This window comes from Sorex fumeus, unplaced genomic scaffold (assembly GCF_029834395.1).
Source record: "Sorex fumeus unplaced genomic scaffold, SorFum_2.1 ptg000131l, whole genome shotgun sequence".
NCBI classification, from domain to species: domain Eukaryota; kingdom Metazoa; phylum Chordata; class Mammalia; order Eulipotyphla; family Soricidae; genus Sorex; species Sorex fumeus.
In genome coordinates, this window is record NW_026606188.1 from 32,173,802 (window position 1) to 32,194,027 (window position 20,226).

Consider the following 20,226-nt stretch of genomic DNA (forward strand, 5'->3'; position numbering starts at 1 on the left):
CTCGGTATCAGTTTTAGGAGCAGCTTAGTCTGGTGGGATATGAATTTAGATGCAATTTAGATCGTAATTGTATGGAATCCATAGATCAGTTTAGAACTTAATGTTGTAATGCTTAACATCACAAATATTGTACTTAAAATTTATATTGTGTTTGCAAACAAATACAATCCTACTAAACCTTTAAGTAAAATATAAATGTTAAAGTGTTAGGTTTTCTGATCTATAATTATGGGGAACTTCGTATTTATTTAATTTTAATTTTTTTTAGTAATGTTTTATATGTATCTCATTCTTTGTTAGCTTTACTTCTAAGCTTTTAGGAGGGGGTGACTTCTATTGTAAATGAGGCTTTTTGGGTCACACCCAGCAGTGCACAGGGGTTACTCCTGGCTCATGCACTCAGGAATTACTCCTGGCAGTGCTCAGGGGATACCATATGGGATGCTGAGATTCGAACCCGGGTTGGCCGCGTGCAAGACAAACACCCTACCCACTGTGCTATCGCTCCAGCCCCATGAGGCTATTTTCTTAATTTTATTTTTGGATTACTCGTGAATAAGACTGCTTTTTAATCTATTTTGAATATTAAATACATCACGGGTAGCTTGCCAGGCTTTGTCGCGTGGGCAAGGTACTTTCAGTAGCTAGCCAGGCTCTCTGAGGGGGTCGGAGGAATCGAACCCGGCTCAGCCAGGCTGGTTGTGTGCAAGGCAAATGCCCTACTGCTGTGCTATTGCCCTACTGCTGTGCTATCGCTCCATCTCATATTCAGTATGCCAAACACAGTAACAACAAGGCTCAAAATGGAGACGTTACGGGGCCTGCTCGAGCAAATCGATGAACAACGGGAGGACAGTGTTTTTTTAATCTATTTATATTGTGTATTAATCTTGTGTCTTGCCATGTTGCTAAAACTGTTATTTTATGTAGGTTATCCTATATAGGATTTTTTTTTAGTATTTTCTATTTATTGGATTGTTTCATCTGCAAATAGAAATAGTAGCAGTTACAAGGAATTGGAAATATTTTCCATGTTCATGGGTTAAAAGAATTGACATCATTAAAATGACCATCCTATCCAGGCACTATAAAGATTCAATGAAGTTCCAGCGAAAATTGCAATGCCATTTTTTAGGGACATGGGACAAATACTGCTAACATTTATGTTACAATGAAACACTTCAAATAGTAAAAGCACTTCTGTGGGAAAATAAATAAGATGAGAAATTCTCTTATTTTAAAACTGCTTTTACGTTTGACTTTTTTTTATCCTTTTACTTAAATCTATGTATGTTGCTGAATTTAAAGTATATCTCATAGAGATTTAGTGTAGGGAGCAAAGTGCTTTCCTTGCCTAAGACTGACTCTGATTAGATTCCTGGAACCACATATAGTTCTCTGAGCGTTGCCAGTTGTCACTTCTGAGCACAGGTCCAGGAATATTCCCTGACTACTATCAGGTAAAACTCAATTCTTCCCCCCCCCGCAATAAATAAAAAAATACTATTGGGTTGGAGCGATAGCACAGCTGGTACAGCGTTTGCCTTACACACGGACAACCCAAGTTCGATTCCTCTGTGCCTCTCGAAGAGCCCGGCAAGCTATCGAGCCTGGCAAGCTTCCGGTGGCGTATTCAGTGTGCCAAAAACAGTAACAACAAGTCTCACAATGGAGACATTACTGGTGCCTGTTCGAGCAAATTGATGAACAATGGGATGACAGTGCTACGGTGCTATTTTATTATTTACTCTGTGCAATTCTTTTTTGTTATTCTTCTATTCTCATTTTTAAATTTAGATACATTTTAGTGTACATTTTGAATTCTTATTGTGGGGCTGAAGAGATGGTACACAGAGTTAAGGAGTTTGCTTTGCTTGTGGCCTGCTCCATATCCATTCCCTATCATGGTTTGATTCTCTGTATACTGCTGAGAGCAACCTCTGAGTACAGAAGAGGAAATAAATGCCCTGTCATATCCAGGGATGGCCCAAACTCTCACCCCTAAGAAAATCCTTATATTGTTCACTGTATTTAGTATTTATAATAACAAATGCACAAAATCTCAGATGCATTATACCTATTGGGGCTGAGCATCCTCCACCCAGATCCTCTGTCTTCCAGTAGGCGGGGGTCACACCCACCAACTGGCCCCCCCTCCCCCAGCCGCGGCGCCAAATAATCCCATCAATAGCCAAGACCCAAGACCCAAGACCCAGAGACTATAAAACCCAGCTCCCGGACATGTTATTATCTTGTTCTTGCTTTGGACAACCTGGCAGGCTACCGAATGTAACCTGCCCACATGGCAGAGTCTGGCAAACTCCCCGTGGCGTACCCAATATGCCAAATACCAGTAACAATGATGGGTCTCATTCTCCTAACCCTGAAAGAGCCGTAAATGTGGCACTTTTTAGAATCTCGGGGCTAGGACGAAGGAGACGTTACTGGTGCCTGCTGGAGGCAATTGACGAACAACAGGATGATCTTGATCGTGATCACGTTATACCTGTTGTCACTTTCCTCCTTTTTTTTTTTTTGGCTGTTAGCAAGTTGCATTATTTATGCTGAGTCCGTCACAGTTTTTTTTTTTTTTAATTACTGCTTCTAGCATTGTCTTATGAGACATACAGAAAGTATAAGTAACAAGTAAAAATTTATCCTCTTTCCTAATTTCCTATACAAATGCTCCTTATTTGTGTGAATTTGAATTATCATTTTGCGTTCTTTCACTTTGTTTCCAGAGATATTTTGTTTGTGATTGTGCAAATGTTGTCTCTAGCTTGGAAGGAGAGTTTAGTTGAGTTTAGAATTACTGTTTGAACTTTGATATTTTGATTTTGTCATTCCACTGGTTTTGGCCTCCATGTTTTTTTTTTTTTTTTTAAGAATCCAATTTTATTTATTTATTCATTTATTTGTTTTTTGGGCCACACCCAGCTCAGGGATTACTCCTGGCTTTGCACTCAGGAATTACTCCTGGCAGTGCTTGGGGGACCATATGGGATGCCAGGGATTGAACCCGGGCCAGCCGCATGCAAGGCAAATGCCCTATCCGCTGTGCTATCGCTCTGGCCCCTGGGCTCCATGGTTTTATGGAAAAGTTAGCTCTTAATGTTACTCAAAATCCTTTGTGTATAGTCATTTTTATTTTACTGTACAGGTTCATTGTTGTTAGTTGTTGCTTTTATTTTGGGAAACCACATTTAGCAGTACTTGGTGGGGTGCAAGGCTACTCCTAGTATGCTTGATCGGTGAGTGCAGTACCATTCCAAATGAGGTCACTAGTGACTACGACCACACCTGATGATACTGAATGGTCTCCTGATGCCAGGGATTGAATCCAGGGCTTCATATATGCAAGGTATGTGCTCTACCACTTAGACACATTCTGGTCCCTCGTCATTTCTATTTTTCAGCAGTTTATGTTTTTAGATATGGCAGTCTGGAGTATATTTTACTTGGAATTTTTTGAGCCTTTTGAATATATAGATAGGTTAATATATTTCATTAGATTTGGAGGCTTTCTAGACATATTTTTCACATTCTTTTTCAGTCTCTTTTTTTCTTCCGCTTCTCTTTTGGGGACTTCTATTATGCTTAATTTCATATACTCTGTCTTTCACAGACTTCTATGTCTGATCATTTTTTTTCTTTTTCTCCTATTTTTCAAAGTGGATAATTTTTGTAAGTCAGCGGACTTGATTTTTTGCTCAAGTCTGTTGTTAAGCTCTTTTAGTACATATTTTACTTCAATTCTTATTTGTTAAACTTTGAAATTTGGTTCTTTTGAAATAACTTGTAGCCTTTTCTTGATATTCATTACTGGGTCAATTTTTTTTCTAGTACTTTCATTATTTAGGCATGGTTTCCTTTAGTTCTTTGAATATATATATAAATATGTGGCTGATTCAAAGTCTTTTATCTACTAAGTCTGTCTCCCTTTCAGGAATATTTTCTCTTGGCTGCCCACCATGTACCTCCTTGTGTATGTGAGAAACTTTCTTCTTACTCTACATGCTTTATAATTATTTCCTTTGAAAACTGAAATTTTGTGATACGGCTTTGGTGTCAGATGATTTCTCCCTCTCTTCTTTTGTTGCCAATTTGGTTGTTTTCTTTTTATGACATTTTTGAACTTACTATTTTTCTGCAGTGTTTCCATTGCATTCATGGAGCTGAGATCTAATAGTCACCACTTTGAAAATAGATTTTTTTCAGTGAATTGTAAATTTGGATAAAGTATTGACAGTGGTAAGGAGATGGTGCATTAATAGTGCTTCAAAATAAACTAGATATGCTGTTGCCAGTGATGCTTTTGGCTTTTGGCACTTGTTTTCTGCCTAGCTGGGACGAGAGCTAGAATGGGAGTAGTCCCAGGTGACAAGAGACACTTGATCTTTTACTAAAGTTTGGCAGTTTCTCTGGGTAGATAGTTTACTTTGTGGCTCTAATTAATTGATAGAATTCTGAAATGGTTGAGTTTTAGTTGTGTTTCCCATATTTTTGGTATGTTAGAGGGATAAAGATCTAGTTTGCTAGCATCTCCTCCTCATCATTCCAGGAATTGATATTCCCAACATTCATATATTTTTATATAATACAGTGCTGAACTTGATTTGATATTTTAGATTTTAAAAAAATATTATGTGATAATCAAAAATTTGCAGCACTCATGTGATAGGAGCTGTAGTACAGTGGGTTGGACCAGTTACCTTGCATGCTGCCAACCTGGTGTGTGTGTGTGTGTGTGTGTGTGTGTGTGTGTGTGTGTGTGTGTGTGTATGTGCCGATCCCCAGCAACCCTTATGGTCCTTAACCATTCCAGGAGTGATCTGAGTGCAGAGCCATCGTAAGCATTGAACACTGCTGGGTATGGCCCCAAATAAAAACAAAACAGCATCCAATCTTTTTTCTTTGCTTTGTAAGACTGATTTTTTTTCATACTTTAATAGTTTTTTGGTCGTTATTGAAAGTGAACACTGCATTAGTTTTTTTTTTTTTCTGAAGATCCTACTTTAATTTTTCTGAGCCTTATATCAAATGTAGTAGCGTCCCTGCTTCTAATTCAGTGTAATTATATGTATGTATCATATTTTATATTTATTAGTACATATAGTTTGCATTGTTGACCAGAATATTTTTTGTATTGTCTATTGCTTTATTATTCATGCCTAAAACATAACTTTCCTTGAATGAGTAAATAAATTTATGTTTGTTTCTGTATACTTTTTAAAAATCTTCTTTTGAAAAATCTGAATATTTTTATGTATATCATTTTTTTCTTCTTTTTTTAGGACATGGACACAGTCATTCCCTCTTTAATGGTGCTCTGGATCATGGCCATGGCCATGGCGATCATTGCCATAGTCATGATTTGAAACATGGTGCTACCCATAGCCACGATCACGCTCATGGCCATGGACATGGGCACTTTCATTCCCATGGTGAGTGCAGCCAAAAGCCTTTTAAGTTGACGGCCTTCCAAATCAACAGGAACTGTGGAGGTTATTTTACCTACAAAATAATCTGTAAAGAAGTTACTGTGAATAGCTTCCTTCTTAAGAAATCAGACTAATGGTTCCCAGGACCAGTTCATTTTTACTATATATAAAATGAATATGACTTTTTTCAGTACCCTGACAAAATACTATGATTGTAAAAGATCGTTGTATTAAAGGAAGAGTCGCATTCTTGAGAATTGAAAGAGGACCAATTCCTCTGTAGCACTGTAGCACTGTCCTCCTGTTGTTCATCGATTTGCTAGAGTGGGCCCAGTAACATCTCCATTGTAAGACTTTTGTTTTACAAGTTAAAATGCGGTTTTTAAATATTCATTGTAATTTTTGATGTGTATCATCTGATATTTATTGTTGTGTTCCTTTAAAAATACTTATATAGCATTAGACCTGTTATTTGTCATAATGAACGTGTTATGTATTTTAACTAACTTTCTCATGAAGTTTTGGAGTTCAAATTAATGGATGCTGCGTAGGTGATACAATTTGATTAATCTTTAGGTAACATATGCTTAACACGTTGATGTCGATGCTGCAATGTGTGTTAATTTGTGCAATTCGTGTTGTGTCCACATCCAAGTGTGAGTCACTGGTGATAAATACCAGTGTACCAGAGTGTTAAAATATTGTCTGTTGTGGCTAGAGCAATAGCACAGCGGGTAGGGAGTTTGTCTTGCATGTGGCTGACCCGGGTTTGATTCCCAGCATCCCATATGGTCCCCCAAGCACCGCCAGGAGTGATTCCTGAGTGCAGAGGCAGGAGTAACCCCTGAGCATAGGCTGGGTGTGACGCAAAAAGAAAAAAAAAACATATATATAGTCTGTACTTGCCATATAGATAGAACCCTAAAGATTCAAGGCTGGAGAGATAGTATAGTGGATAAGTTGTTTTTTCTTGTGTGCCCAGTACCACATACTGTCCCTCAAGCCCTGCCAGGAGTAAATTCTGAGCACAGAGACAGGAGTAAATTCTGAGCACCCTGGATATGGCCATTGCCGCAACTCCTTACCCTACCCCCCCTAAAAAATGAATCCTAAAGCTTTATATTTGAAAATATTAAAGGGATTATCTTTAGGGATTAAGATTTAAGCCTGCCTAATTTTTCAGAGTCTAGATTTGATATGTTTTTGTGTCTTTTGCACAGTTCTACTTTAAAAGCTTGCTTTTCCAAATTTTTTGCTCACAAAATAGCACTGTAGCACTGTTCTCCCGTTGTTCATCAATTTGCTCAAGCAGGCACCAGTAACGTCTCCATTGTGAGACTTGTTGTTACTGTTTCTGGCATATCGAATACGCCACGGGGAGCTTGCCAGGCTCTGCTGTGCAGGCGGGTTACTCTTCGTAGCTTGCCAGGTTCTCCGAGAGGGATGGAGGAGTCAATCCCGGGTCAGCCATTTGCAAGGCAAATACCCTACCCGCTGTGCTGTCGCTCCAGCCTAAAAATGGGGATCTGGCTGTGACATCTGTCACCCCATTGATCACCAGGGTTGATTCGACTGGTAGGTATGTGACAATATTGCAAGACTTGCACTGTTTTTAAATTTTCTGTTTTTTGCCAGATAACTTAAAAATAATAATTTCTTATATACTCTGTGCCATTTATGCATTTTGAAATTGTCTGTGTCTTTCTTCATTAACTTACTATATTATATTTTAGAAGTAATTTTGTATGTCTGGTGTGATTATAAAGCACACATCATATGCAGTACATTTTAAATTAATTAGTTGATTGATACAGGTTTTAGCTTTTGAGCCACAACTAGTGGTGCTCAGAGGCTAGTCCCTGCTCTGGGCTTGGGGCCTATACCTGTATGGAAATAAACTGGCCTTCTGCAAGCCTTCATGCTCTCAGCCTGTTGAGTCTTCTCTGGCATGATACATTTACTAATTTAGTATTCGGAATTTCAAATACTGAATCAGGAATTGAAGACATGCTTTAAAATATTTTATTTTATTTTATTTTGGTAATTTTATTTTTTTTTTCCTCGTATCCTCTTATTTTCTAAAGTAGTGCTTTTTAAAAAAATTTTATTAGTGAGACACCATGAGGCACAGTTGTAGACTTACAGTTTTTTGTGCTTGGGTTTCAATTATACAATGATCACCTAATTCTTTACAGATGGCCCCTCCTTAAAAGAAACAGCAGGACCTAGCAGACAGATTTTACAAGGTGAGTTAAGAAATTTGTACTTTTTTTTTTAATTTTATAAAATTTATTTCAAAGTTTTGAGCTATCTAAAGTTTTTCTTTGAGAACAACATGTAATATAGAATTTGTGATAAAAAAGTTAGCTTTCCTAGTGATTTTTAAAACTATATGCTATTAAAACACTGTCACTGTCCTCCCGTTGTTCATCGATTTGCTCGAGCGGGCCTAGCAATGTCTCCATTTTGAGACTTGCTGTTACTGTGTTTGGCATATTGAATATACCCTCTGTAGTTTGCTGGGCTCTCCGAGAGGGGCGGATGAATTGAACCCGGCTTGGCCAGGCTGGCTGCGAGCAAGGCAAACGCCCTACTGTTGTGCTATTGCTCCAGCCCTAAACATTGTTTTAATTGTCACTTGGCTCTTTTCTCAAATTTTGTAAGGAGATAAACTATTAAAAAACAATACCATTGAAATAAGATTGATTCCCATGCTTATGGTTATTGTAATACCATAATCATAATGTGCTTTCATGGGGTTATTGAGTAATCTTTCAAGAATAATACTCAATTAGAACTTACTTTGTGGGAAATTTATGCCTCAAAATGTAATGCATCCAAACCCATAAAATATAGAACAGCAGATCAAACCTTAATGTGAACGGTGGACTTTGGGTGGTAAATGATAATGTGTCAATTTTATCAATCATAACAAGTGTACTGTGTTAATATATAGTTTTCACAATTGGTGAGTGTATACCTAAGTAGAGACCAGAGAAATGTGGTAAATCTCTGTATATTCCATCAGTTTCACTGTGAACCTAAACGTGCTTCTAAGAAATGAAGTAGTGTAATTTAAAAATGTAATTCAAAGTGATTTCTTGGTTATAACCATAGACTTCAAATGACACCTAAACACTAGTGTATATATCATGTGAAAGTGTACCTTTCAGAGTATTGTTTTTGTTATTGTTTTTTGTTCATTTTGTTTTGCTTTGGGGTCACACCTGGCAGAGTTCTGGGCTTATTCCTGGCTTTGTGCCCAGGGATCACTCTTTGCAGAGCTCTTGGGTACTGTATGGGGTACCAGGGATGGAACCCCAGGTGGTACCTTTCAAAGGAGAAAAGCTTTTTCTCCTTTCAGTGTGAGAATTCTTCCATAGGATTTTATTTCAGGTTGGTTAAATGTGTCTTCCAGTCACTGATTTTCCATTTGTAAATATATAGGATTGTTTTAGAATGCCATTTGCTGAAATAGTTATAAGCATGCATACATAAGGAGTCTCTATTCAATTCTGTGAATTAGCTTTGACAGTAAGAATTTATTTTTAGTTTTGAAAGTCATCAAAATTTGAAGAAAGAGGCATTGGATTTGCCTAATTGTTATTTTTTAATATAAGCTGTAGTGAAAATTAGTTTATTTTCTGAGTAGGTATGGTGTGATTATAAGGTATGCATCATATGCAATACACTTTATATTAGTTGATTGATACAGGTTGTTAGTGGTCAGTGAGGCAGCCCAGTTGACCGCCAAAGGACATGGACAACTGCCCTTTTACCTTCCAGCTCTTGCTTTCTAGGTTCTTGAGCAGTTTTTCTACCAACCGTTTTTACAGCATTCAACTTTAAGTTAAAATTAATTTAGATTGCTTGTTTTGGGGTTTGGGGGCCACACCCAGCAATGCTCAGGGGTTACACCTGACTCTGCACTCAGGAATTTTTCTTGGCAGGCTTGAGGGACCATATAGGATGCCAGGGACCGAACCCTGCTTGACTGCATACGAGGCGAGCACTTTCCCTACTGTATTCTCACTCTGGCCCCTTTTGAGATTTCTTTGTGAAAATGTTGCTGACAGCAAGAAGGGCATAGATGGTTAATTACAGTTGCTAATAAAGCTAGTTTTCAGGTCAGCAGTAGCCAAAGACTTTCTAACTAAAGAAAAATCAAGAGCACAGCACATTCTTCCTTTCAGCATTCAGAACTATTTTCATTTCTAATCTTACCCAAGTGCTGATTAAGGAACATAAAGATTTAAAACTATGTATTGCTTAAGAGTTTTTGAAACTTAAGGACTTTCCGTTGACTTTGATATGTACTTTTCTGATTTTATTCTATTTTATTTCCTCTTTTTGAAGGGGGGAAGCTCTCGAGCAATGCTTAGGGGTACCAGGGCCACCCCTTGTGATATTCAGCCAATCCTGGGCAGGCCCTCCAGCACTCTAGCCTGGCAGGATTACAGTGGATGGTACTTAGGTTATTTAATTTTTAAACTTAAAGTGGTCAAGTATTTATTCATCTATTTAATACTTTGCTATTTGAAATAACCTGAAGAAATGGATTTATTTTTATTAAGTAGACTTCTGATGCACTGTTATATAGGGAAAAGAGCCATTAACCTTTTGAAAAATTAGTATTCCATATTCTGTACAAATGAAAATTTTTATCAGGTACTGAGATGATTATATTTGATATAATAATTTACATAACATACCACTAGAGCAGGTAAGCTAAAGAATCTTTTTTCAGAAGTTCAGTAAGACCCATTTTACTCTATTTTTAAATTGTTAAAGTATTTTCAATTATAGATAACTTTATTTCATACCTAAAATAATTATGATACCCCTTGATTGTTAAGTGAATAAGAAAAAGAAACAAGCATTTCTAAAGTAGACACATGCATTTTATACATGGTCTATTTCTTTTCAGATAAAGTGTAATTTTTATTACAAGGTGGTTAAAATTTGTGAAACAGTATTTTGCTCTACAGTAAATATTATTAAATATCTAAATATCTAAATGTTGAGTTATTTGCTTTAAATATTTTTAAAATTGGGGCGGGAGAGATAGTACAGCAGATAAGGTGCTTGCCTTATATGCTCCTAATCCCAGTTCAATCCCTGGCATCCCATGTTTTTTCTAGCACCATCAGGGGTGATTCCAGAGTGCAGAGCCAAGAGTAACCCCTTAGCATTGTTGGGTGTGACCGGAAAAACAAGTGTGTGTGTGTGTGTGTGTGTGACTAGGAAAATAGTTCTAAAGGCTGGCGCACAGGACTGCATTGTCACTGGAGCACCATGAAGGATAGCCCCTAAGCTCTGCCAGGTGTGGTTAAAACAAACAAAGATAGATTAAAACAAAAAAATATATAATTACATACATAATAAAATTGTTTATATTTTCAATTGTTTTTCATTCAGATGTCAGTTGTTAAATGTCATATTTTAGAGGCCACAAATGTGGCTCAGTGGCAAAGTGTATTCTGTGTGTGGGACCTGCCGGACTTTGACAGCACAAAAAGAAAACAGAAGAAAACCAAAAAAAATTAAGACAAGATACTTTATTCTGTTAAAATTTTTATATTTTGGGGCCTGAAGCAATTGCACAGCGGGTAGGGCGTTTGCCTTGCATGCAGCCAACCCAGGTTCAATTCTCAGCATCCCATATGGTCCCCTGAGCACCACCAGGAGTAATTCCTGAGTGCAGACCCAGGAGTATCCCCTGTGCATCGCTGGGTGCGACCCAAAAAGCAAAAATAAAATAAAATAAATAAATTATATTTTGGGAGTACCCAAGAGGTACTCAATAGGGCTTAACATCTAGGGTAGCCTTAGAGCCAGACCCAGTGATGCTCAGGAGGCCATGGGGTGCCAGTGATCTGACCGGCTCAGGTATACGCAAGGCTGTGCCCCATCGCTGTTCATCTCCGTAGCCTGAAATATTGGTGTTATATTAAGGTTCTTGGGCAGTTCTAATATCAGTATTCTACCAGCTTAATAGTTACAGTTTCAAAAAATGTTTCTATTCCTTTGAAAATATTCAAATCCTCACTTTTGCACAGAGAGGAGGGCATTTACCTCTGGTGGCTGACCCAGATTCGATCCCTGGCATCTCAGATCCCCTATTTCAAGTTTAGTTTATTATATAATTCTAGATAATGATAAGCTCAGTTAAGATAAGACCTAATGATAAGATCAAGATAGTTCATATGAAAAAAAAAAAATAGTTCATATGAAATTCAGACTAAATGGTAGTAATTTTAATCACCAGCAGAGGGCTCTGTTTGCATATATATTTGTAGTTAACTGTTGGGTTTTTCTGGGTTTTGTTATTATTTTTTTTAAATCAAAGTACTTTTTTTTTTTTTTACTGAATCACCATGGGATACGTTGCAAAGCTTTCATGATTGAGTTTCAGTCATGCGATGTTCCAATACCTATCCCTGCACCAGTGTACATTTCCCATCACCAATATCCCCCATATCCTTCCTGCCACTATTCCTAGAGCAGGCACTTTTCTTCTTTCCCTCTTCTTTCTCTCACTCGCTGTCTGTCTCTCTCTGCCTTTCTGTCTCTCTCTATCTCTATTTCTGCCTCTCTCTCTGTCTCTCTGTCTCTGTATTTCTCTCTCTCTTTTTCTGTCTCTGCCTCTCTCTCTCTCTCTCTCTCTCTCTCTCTCTCTCTCTCTCTCTCTCTTTGTTGGCTTATTTTGTTGTTGTTTTCCCCTGATTTTGTCAACCCAAAGGAGTTTCTTTCTAACAAATTAACCTCTGGACTCTTAACCCAAAAATGAATGTGTTCAAACAATTTAACATCAGTTTACTGATCTAGTTCTTCTTTTTTGCTACACCAAAATACTAAGGACCCTTAATAGGAATAATAAAATTATAAACTGATAGTTTAGTCCTTAAGACCACAAAAGTGTGGTTATAAGAAATGTGTATTTTCAACTTGTCAGATGATATTTTATTTTAATTATACTTTATTTCCAGGTGTATTTTTACACATTCTAGCAGATACACTTGGGAGTATTGGTGTAATCGCCTCTGCCATCATGATGCAAAATTTCGGTCTGATGATAGCAGATCCAATTTGTTCCATCCTGATAGCCATGCTCATAGTTATCAGGTAAGTATTAGTATGTTACTTTTAAGTATTAAAATGAGCGGCGACAAATTTGCTTTTTAAACTACAGTTCTAATTTACTGTGATGCTTAATTTTCCGTTGGACTATAGCAAATTCTTTCAAAGATTTAGTTTCTATTCTTAACTGTATTTGGAAAGACTTGTTTCTCTTTGGCCTTACAATTTACTTTTGGGGTTGCTATCCTTTTTATATGAATTTTTTAATGAATCTCTGTGAATTATAAAATTACAGGGTTATTCATGATTGATTTCCAGGCAGTTGATATTCCATCTCCTGTCCCTTCATCTGTGTCTACTTGCCTCCATCAATGTCCGTAGTTCCACTCCTGGTCCCTCAGTCTAGAGGTATTTTAGCTGTGCAGAAGTTTCATAAAAGTACTGAAGCTTTTGAATTTTTTTCTAGTTCATGAATTCTTGATGAAGAATTTGGCTCTTAATTCTTTAGTTCGTACCTATAAGAGTGGTTGGAGGTGGTTTGTGTATACCTTCTCACTGAATATTTGAATTAGACCTTATAGTTTATTTATTCTTAAAATATTTTATCCTCACATACATATTATTTTTATTTTTATCAGAATAAGGTGCTTTTATTTCATCTTCTTGAGTTACTTATAACACTTGATTCAACTTTTTTTTTTTAAATCTAGGAGTACTGCTATTTATTCAGCCACTGATTAGCTGATTGAATTGGACATGAACTGCACCTTACTTTTTTTTTCCATAGTTTTATTTATTTATTTTTTCTTCTTATATTTATTTATAGAATCACTGTGGGAAAAGATACTAAGCTTTCAGGTCTAAGTCTCGGTCATACAATGATCAAACACCTCTCCCTTCACCAGTACTCATTTTTCACCACCAAGAACCCCAATATACCCCCCTCCCACCCCTCCCAATGCCTGTGAGGCAGATGATTTTCACTTAACTCTTCTCTACATTGATTACATTCATTGTTTCGACAAAAGATGCACCATTATTGTTTAGAATTTCCCCCCTCCAACAATCAGAATTGCTGAAAAGACATTGTGAAATACTTTGTTTGCTATAACTGGTTATGAGAATCATATAATCTTGCGTGGCCACAAAAGCGGGCTCGCAGTTTTGGATTTTTTCAAAGAGCCAGATAATTGCGAGATTGGGTTCTGTCCATCTGGTGTTATGGCTCTGCGGAGAGACGCTCGTAAGGGGCAACTCGTGACCTCACTGCTCTCAACCACGTGCACATTACAACTCAGATTTCAACTTAACTGGTTCGTTCTTTCAGAGAGCATTTCTGGATTCTGTACTGCTCGGTGCTGGGTGAAATCTTCATATAGCGCCTGCTTCTCCTTTCATGGCCTTTCTTACCATCCTGAAATGGTCTCGCTCTTGAGTTCCATGCAGGCAAACTGTTGTTTTCATGGCTTCATGATATAAAGCCATCAGGCACCTATTTCTGCCAGGTGAAATAATGGTACATTTTAATTTGTATCCGAATAAATTCATGGTTTTTTTTCCCCCCTCAATCTCAGAGAATTACTTTCTTTACTTCCAAAAAGGTAATTCTTATGTTGTTCTATTCTTATTGTGTTGTTTCACAAAAATGTATAAACAAATACACAGAGAGAAGAGATCTTTATTACTGAAATGTAGCACATCATAAAGCTACACAAATAATTTTTTAAAATAAGAGCCACCTCCTGAGGTACAGGAGTTCTTCGGCCAATCCTAGTAGTGCCCAAAAGTTCTTACTTTTAAAATTAAACTTGGGACTGCCTTTGTACTCAGCATGACGACTATTACTTGCACTAACTCTTGACTAATTGTTTTTAACCAATATTTATTCAGTAGACTTCCTCTAGGGCAGTAAGAAGACAGGACATCCATTGTTATGATCCAACACAGTAGAAGGAAAGACAGCAATGAAGTTAGTAAATAGTGGTTTAATAAATAGCGATTCTTCAACAACATGTTGTTTTGGTTAGAGTGTTAGGATACAATGGCAGCGGCTGCATTATCACTTGAGATTGAGTGATGTGAAGAGAAAGAATTGAAATTGAAATCTGAATGTCACAAGGGAGCCAGGCAGAGAAGAAAGCTCTAACGTAAGCATCTTCTTGAAGATCGCAAAAACCATCTTCACACTGAAAGGGGCCCAGGATGACTGAAACACAGGAAGCAGAGGAAAAGTATACGGAGATGAAACCGGAGAAAGGAACTTAGGAAGGAGGAATCTAGCCTCTTAAACACTGCTGGCACTAATGGTTGGGAAAGACTAGACCTTCAGAGGTGTAATGAGAATGAAAGCCTGGTCTGAGCGGCCTCAGGAGAGCTGGGAAGGAAGTCAGTGAGACAGCATAGCCTGCTCCTTTTCTAGGCCCTTTGCTGTAAAGGAGTACAGTTGTGATTCACTTTAGAACCCCACTTGGAAGTTAGTGATCATGCCTTTATGGTGAAAACACTGCTGTCACAATTTTTTCCTATTCTTGTAAGCTATTTGGTTAAAGAAATGGCATTAAGTCCAGATTTGGATACTCTGTCTGGGAGATCCCACACTTTTGTACTCTGTACTCTGGGTGTGCAACTTTCTCCCTTTACCACCCAAGGGTAGCTTATACTCCGCCTTGGAATCACTGGCCTTTTGGCTTGGCTCATGGGTGTTAATTTCTGTTTACTTTATAGGACTTATTGTGTGTGTGTGTGTGTGTGTGTGTGTGTGTGTGTGTGTGTGTGTGTGTTTCTCTCTTCTTATTTTTCTTGGCTTTTTGAGTCATACATGGCAATGTTCAGGGGTTACTCCTGGCTCTGCACTCAGGAATCACTCCTGGTGGTTCTCAGGGGACCATATGGGATGCTGGGAATCAAGCCCAGGTTGGCCATGTGCAAGGCAAACTCCCTACCTGCTATGCTATCGCTCCAGCTCTGTTTCTCTCTTCTCTCCTTCCCTCTCTAGTCTCTTCCTTTCCCCCTCTTTTACTTCTCTTCCCTCTTTCTATCACACTTCTTCCCTCACGTCCTGAATAAAGTTATTTGCTTAAAATGAAATTTTTTCTGATTTCTAAAGCTGATTTTAGGAAACAGATTAAAAACTTTTGAATGTTCAACAAAATGAAGTATATAAATGTAATGTTCTTTACTTTTAATTTTTTGTTTGTATTTGAAGTTCACCAAGAACAAGACAAATAGTGGCACTTTTAATATATTCTCTGGTCTAAATGTTCTGAATATTTCATGAACATGCCATGAAAGTACTTATCTGTTCCTTCTAGACTGCCCAGCTCTCTATTGTCACTTCCACAGTTAAAAGTGATTTCTAAGGGGAAAAAAAATAGTCTTTCTCAAAAATTTCTAACACTTGAAAGGGTGATATAAATGTCTGGGTAAAACTGGACTGTGCTGTGATTGAGTATAACAGTGTAACAGTGATTATATAAATTTTTATCTCCTGAAATCATACTCTTTATTAGAGCTTCCAGAGTATTTAGCCCTTTTTTCTCTCCATTAGTAAATTGAAATGGAATGGAAAGTGAATTCATGAATTACCGTGCTGAAATGTGAACAATTAGTTTAATTCACACTGTGATTTAAAAGTGATGCCATTTACATAGATTTGTAGCTTGATTTTTTTTTTCAACTCAACTGAAAGAGGTAACTAAGCACAATGGGAAGAATCTGTAAACAGGATGCAGAAATTAGTTTTGTTACTGGTGTGGTATTTCTGAGACTTTGCTAGATTTTTTTAAAATAATTTTTCTGAAACTCACAGATTTATATCTTGTGATACATTGTGTTTTTTGGCCATAATAATGTGTAAGTACAAAGAAAAGCCATGGAAACAAATGACCTTTTTCAAATAATAAACTTGACAAAGACTTTCAAAAATATATTTGTTTATTATTAGATTGAAAATATAGCACAACTCTTACAAGCAAATTAAAGTACAAGTTTCATGTGACAAGTGGCGGTCATAATTAGAGATTAGAGGTATGAAATGGGAAGAATGTGCATTAATGAAATAAAATAATAAGCTTAAAATACTAAATCATAGGTAACCATTGTTCATAAAAACAAGATTTGGACCAAATGCTGATTTTGAAAAATCTTGTTGATTCCCACATGGAACAGATAATTATTTGTGTCCCAAAGTCACCTATTTTAAATTTTTATTTAAATTTTCCAAACATGCAAGGAGCTACTATCTTGAAGTAATTGTACATTTTGTGGAGAAATTATGGAGATATTTTTAAAAAATGGTTTGGGTGTTGCCTAACTATTTCCTTTGTGGTTTTTCTTTCAAGTGGTTATAATTTATGAACTCTACTTGTAGGTATCAGATAGTGTTTGGTGCTTGTATATAGCTATATAGTAAAGTTTAATATATAGGACCACTATTATTTTAAAATCACATAAAAGCATCATAGTAAGAACATTCATAATGATAGTTAGCCTAGCAACCTTTATCAACCAGGCAGAGAATGTCTTAATGCCCTAAGACATCCACTTGAATATCAATTTAAACTTCTCATTTGTGCAGTTAGAAAAGTGCTATTAAAAGATGAAGAGATAGTGCAGTGGATAGGGCACTTGCCTTGCATGTGACCAATCTAGATTTGATCCCTGGCTCCCCATTTGGTCCCCTGAGCCCTTCCAGGAGTCATCCCTGAGCACAGAATCAGGAGTAAGCCCTGAGCACTGCCAGATGTGGTCCGAAAACCAAACCAAGCAAGTTAAATTTCTATTACTGTGCTATTCTTGGTGACCATTAGAAATTGTCACTGAAATCATTCTATAAATTTGATGATTCATATGAAGAACCCAAGTAATAAAAGTTGGCAGATAGTCTTAGAAATGCTAGAACAGAGTAAGCATGGGAGTGCTGAAAGAAATTTTGAATTTGAGAACCTAATTATGTGAAGCCCAGGGAGATAAGCCAATGGCTGGAGCTCATGTTCTGCATGCAGATTTGATCCCTGCGGGGGCCACACAAGGTCTTCTAAATACTGCCAGGAGTGACCTTTAGCACTGAGTCAGGAATAACTTCTGACTACCAAAAGTATGACCAAAAAACCATGATCTCTCCACCCACCAAGACCTAATTATGCAAGAATTATTAATACATATTATAATAGTATGTAGTAATAATAAAAATATTATGAATAATCACTATTATTTAGTGACCAGATAGATCTTACAAGCTAGGCACAGCCTTTGCATGCTGGAGATTCAGTCCCCTGTACCACCTGGTTCTCAGGCACTCCCAGGGACAACCACCCTGCCCCCAGCGTGAGCTGGGAGTAGCTCTGCTGCTCTTCTGGCAATTCTGGATGCAGCCCAAAAACAGGGGGTGAAAAAGTGACCAAACATTCAGTAGTTTTCTGAACTCACCTCTTGGACACTTACTAAAGTTTTGAGAATATACTATTAGGTACTTGTATCACTTCTCAAATCTCCCAATAAAGAGCCCATAAATTGTAGCACTGTAGCACTGTCGTCCCGTTGTTCATCAATTTGCTTGAGGGGGCGCCAGTAACGTCTCCATTGTGAGACTTGTTGCTGTTTTTGGCATATCAATACACCATGGGGAGCTTGCCAGGCTCTACCATGCGGGCAGGATACTCTTGGTAGCTTGCCAGGCTCTCCGAGAGGGACGGAGGAATCAAACCCAGGTTGGCCGCATGCAAGGCAAATGCCCTACCCGCTGTGCCATCACTCCAGCCCAGCCCTTAAGCATATTTTAAAATTCCTAAATTAAGTAAATCAACTCTTTACTTCCTTCTCTCTCCGTTATTACATATTACACACATACTATGCACATCACACACACATGCACACACACGTGCCTTTATTTGTCTAAGTCTTTTGTCTTCTTTTTCAAATTTGCTTTCCCCAAATATTTTGTCTCTTTTTCGTTTACCACAGTAATATTTTTGCTATGTGAGTTGTTTTTCTTTTGTCAAATAATTGAAGAGTAGCTTTAAAATGGGAGGGGGCAGCCGAGAACTGTTGCTTGGAAGTTGTAGCCTGTTGTCTTAGCCTGATCAGTTTTAGGAGTGAGTGAGTCCCTATGGAAGGAGAGTGTCTCTTGTCATGTTATTGTACCACTGCTTATTCACAATATCTGTTGGAATGTTGTTGAGTCTCTCTAGAGATTTTTGTGTTCTTATTGATACATTCCATAATTGCAGGATGTATTCTATATTCCAAATGTTTACTCAAGTTTGAAAACTATCCTTAATTACAATGATTTCAAATTGCTAACACATTTTGTTTTTGTAAAGTTTGAGGGATTTTTATATTCTGGTTTATCTCTCAGCATGTAGATTTATCTCTCAGCATATACATAGTTTACACATATTTTCTCCCATCCTCTGGGTTATTTTGATTATCCCAATTTGTGTACCATGATCACAAGTCAGACCGTAAGTTAGCTGGATCTTGTGCTCAGGGTATCATAAGGCTCTAGTCAGGGTGTTGGCAGGGACCTTGGTGGGTCTCAGTTTCAGGGTTATCATCCAGGTTTATAAATTATAAATTCTTATAATTTATTTTCTTATAGCTGTATAATCCATAGTGCTTAGCTTTCTTACGACGACAGGAGAGCATCTGACTTGAAGGATGACTCCTGAGCTTCCTTTCACCCAAGTCAGGCCCACACAAGACAATCATCCTTTTGATTCAAGATACATTGATTTGGTAGAGCCAGAGAGACAATGCGGGGTGGTGGTGGGGGGTGGCTTCTGCCTTGCATCCTGCTAACCTTGGTTTGAATCCCCAGTACCTCAGATGTTCCCCCCAAGACTGCCAGAGGTCACATTTGAGCACAGAGTCAGGAGTAGCCCGTGAGAACTGCTAGGTGTGACCCCAGACCACACTGTCTCCAAGTATGCTGGCTTGGGACCCTAATTACATCTGAAATTCCCTTCATTTTACTATATTCTGTTGTGTGATGCAAGTCACAGTTTCTGACCTACTTACTGCAGTGTACAGAAAAACTATATAAATGTGTGATTCTTGGGACCAGCTTGTAGTCTGTTTACCATATTTTTATCTCTCTGTATTATAAATCTGTAACTCAGTGCGTAAGGAAGAGGCTCTCTCTCTCTCTCTCTCTCTCTCTCTCTCTCTCTCTCTCTCTCTCTCTCTCTCTTTCTCCCTCCTCCCCACCTCCTTTTGGGTATTATGCTTTGCAGTACAGACACTGAAGATTATCGTGTATATCCCTTTACCTACTTTCAGCACTCAGTTCTTGTCCAGTTATTTTCTGTGCTCTCTTGTTAGAGTCTGTCCCCTGCCCGCCATAACACTTCCCCTCTCCAAACACACTCAGATGGTTTTTGGAGGAAACCTACAGCTGCCATCTTTTCCATCACTGTATCACTGTTACCCTGTTGTTCATCGATTTGCTCGAGTGGGTACCAGTAATGTATCCATTCGTCCTAGCCCTGAGATTTTAGCAGCCTCTCTTTACTTGTCCTTCCCAACAGTGCTGTATTGGAGGCTCTTTCAGGATCAGGGTAATGAAACCCATCATTGTTACTCTTTTGGGCATATTGACTACATCATGGGGAGCTTGGCAGGCTCTGCCATGTGGGCAGGATACCCTCAATACCTTGCTGGGTTCTCCAAGACGAGAGCTAAACTATAAGAGGTTGCATGGCCGCTG

At 37.9% G+C, this 20,226-nt stretch overlaps 1 protein-coding gene across 1 annotated transcript in view; it reads left to right on the top strand.

Annotated features, from left to right (window-relative positions):
• The window catches only part of SLC30A7 (solute carrier family 30 member 7), an 84,452-nt gene that overhangs the window by 19,691 nt on the left and 44,535 nt on the right, over positions 1-20,226 (top strand). Inside the window, exons 6-8 of the mRNA XM_056139094.1 lie at positions 5,295-5,444; positions 7,637-7,687; positions 12,431-12,566. Of these exons, the coding sequence (XP_055995069.1) occupies positions 5,295-5,444; positions 7,637-7,687; positions 12,431-12,566 (337 nt within the window). The remainder of the gene's footprint in view (positions 1-5,294; positions 5,445-7,636; positions 7,688-12,430; positions 12,567-20,226) is intronic.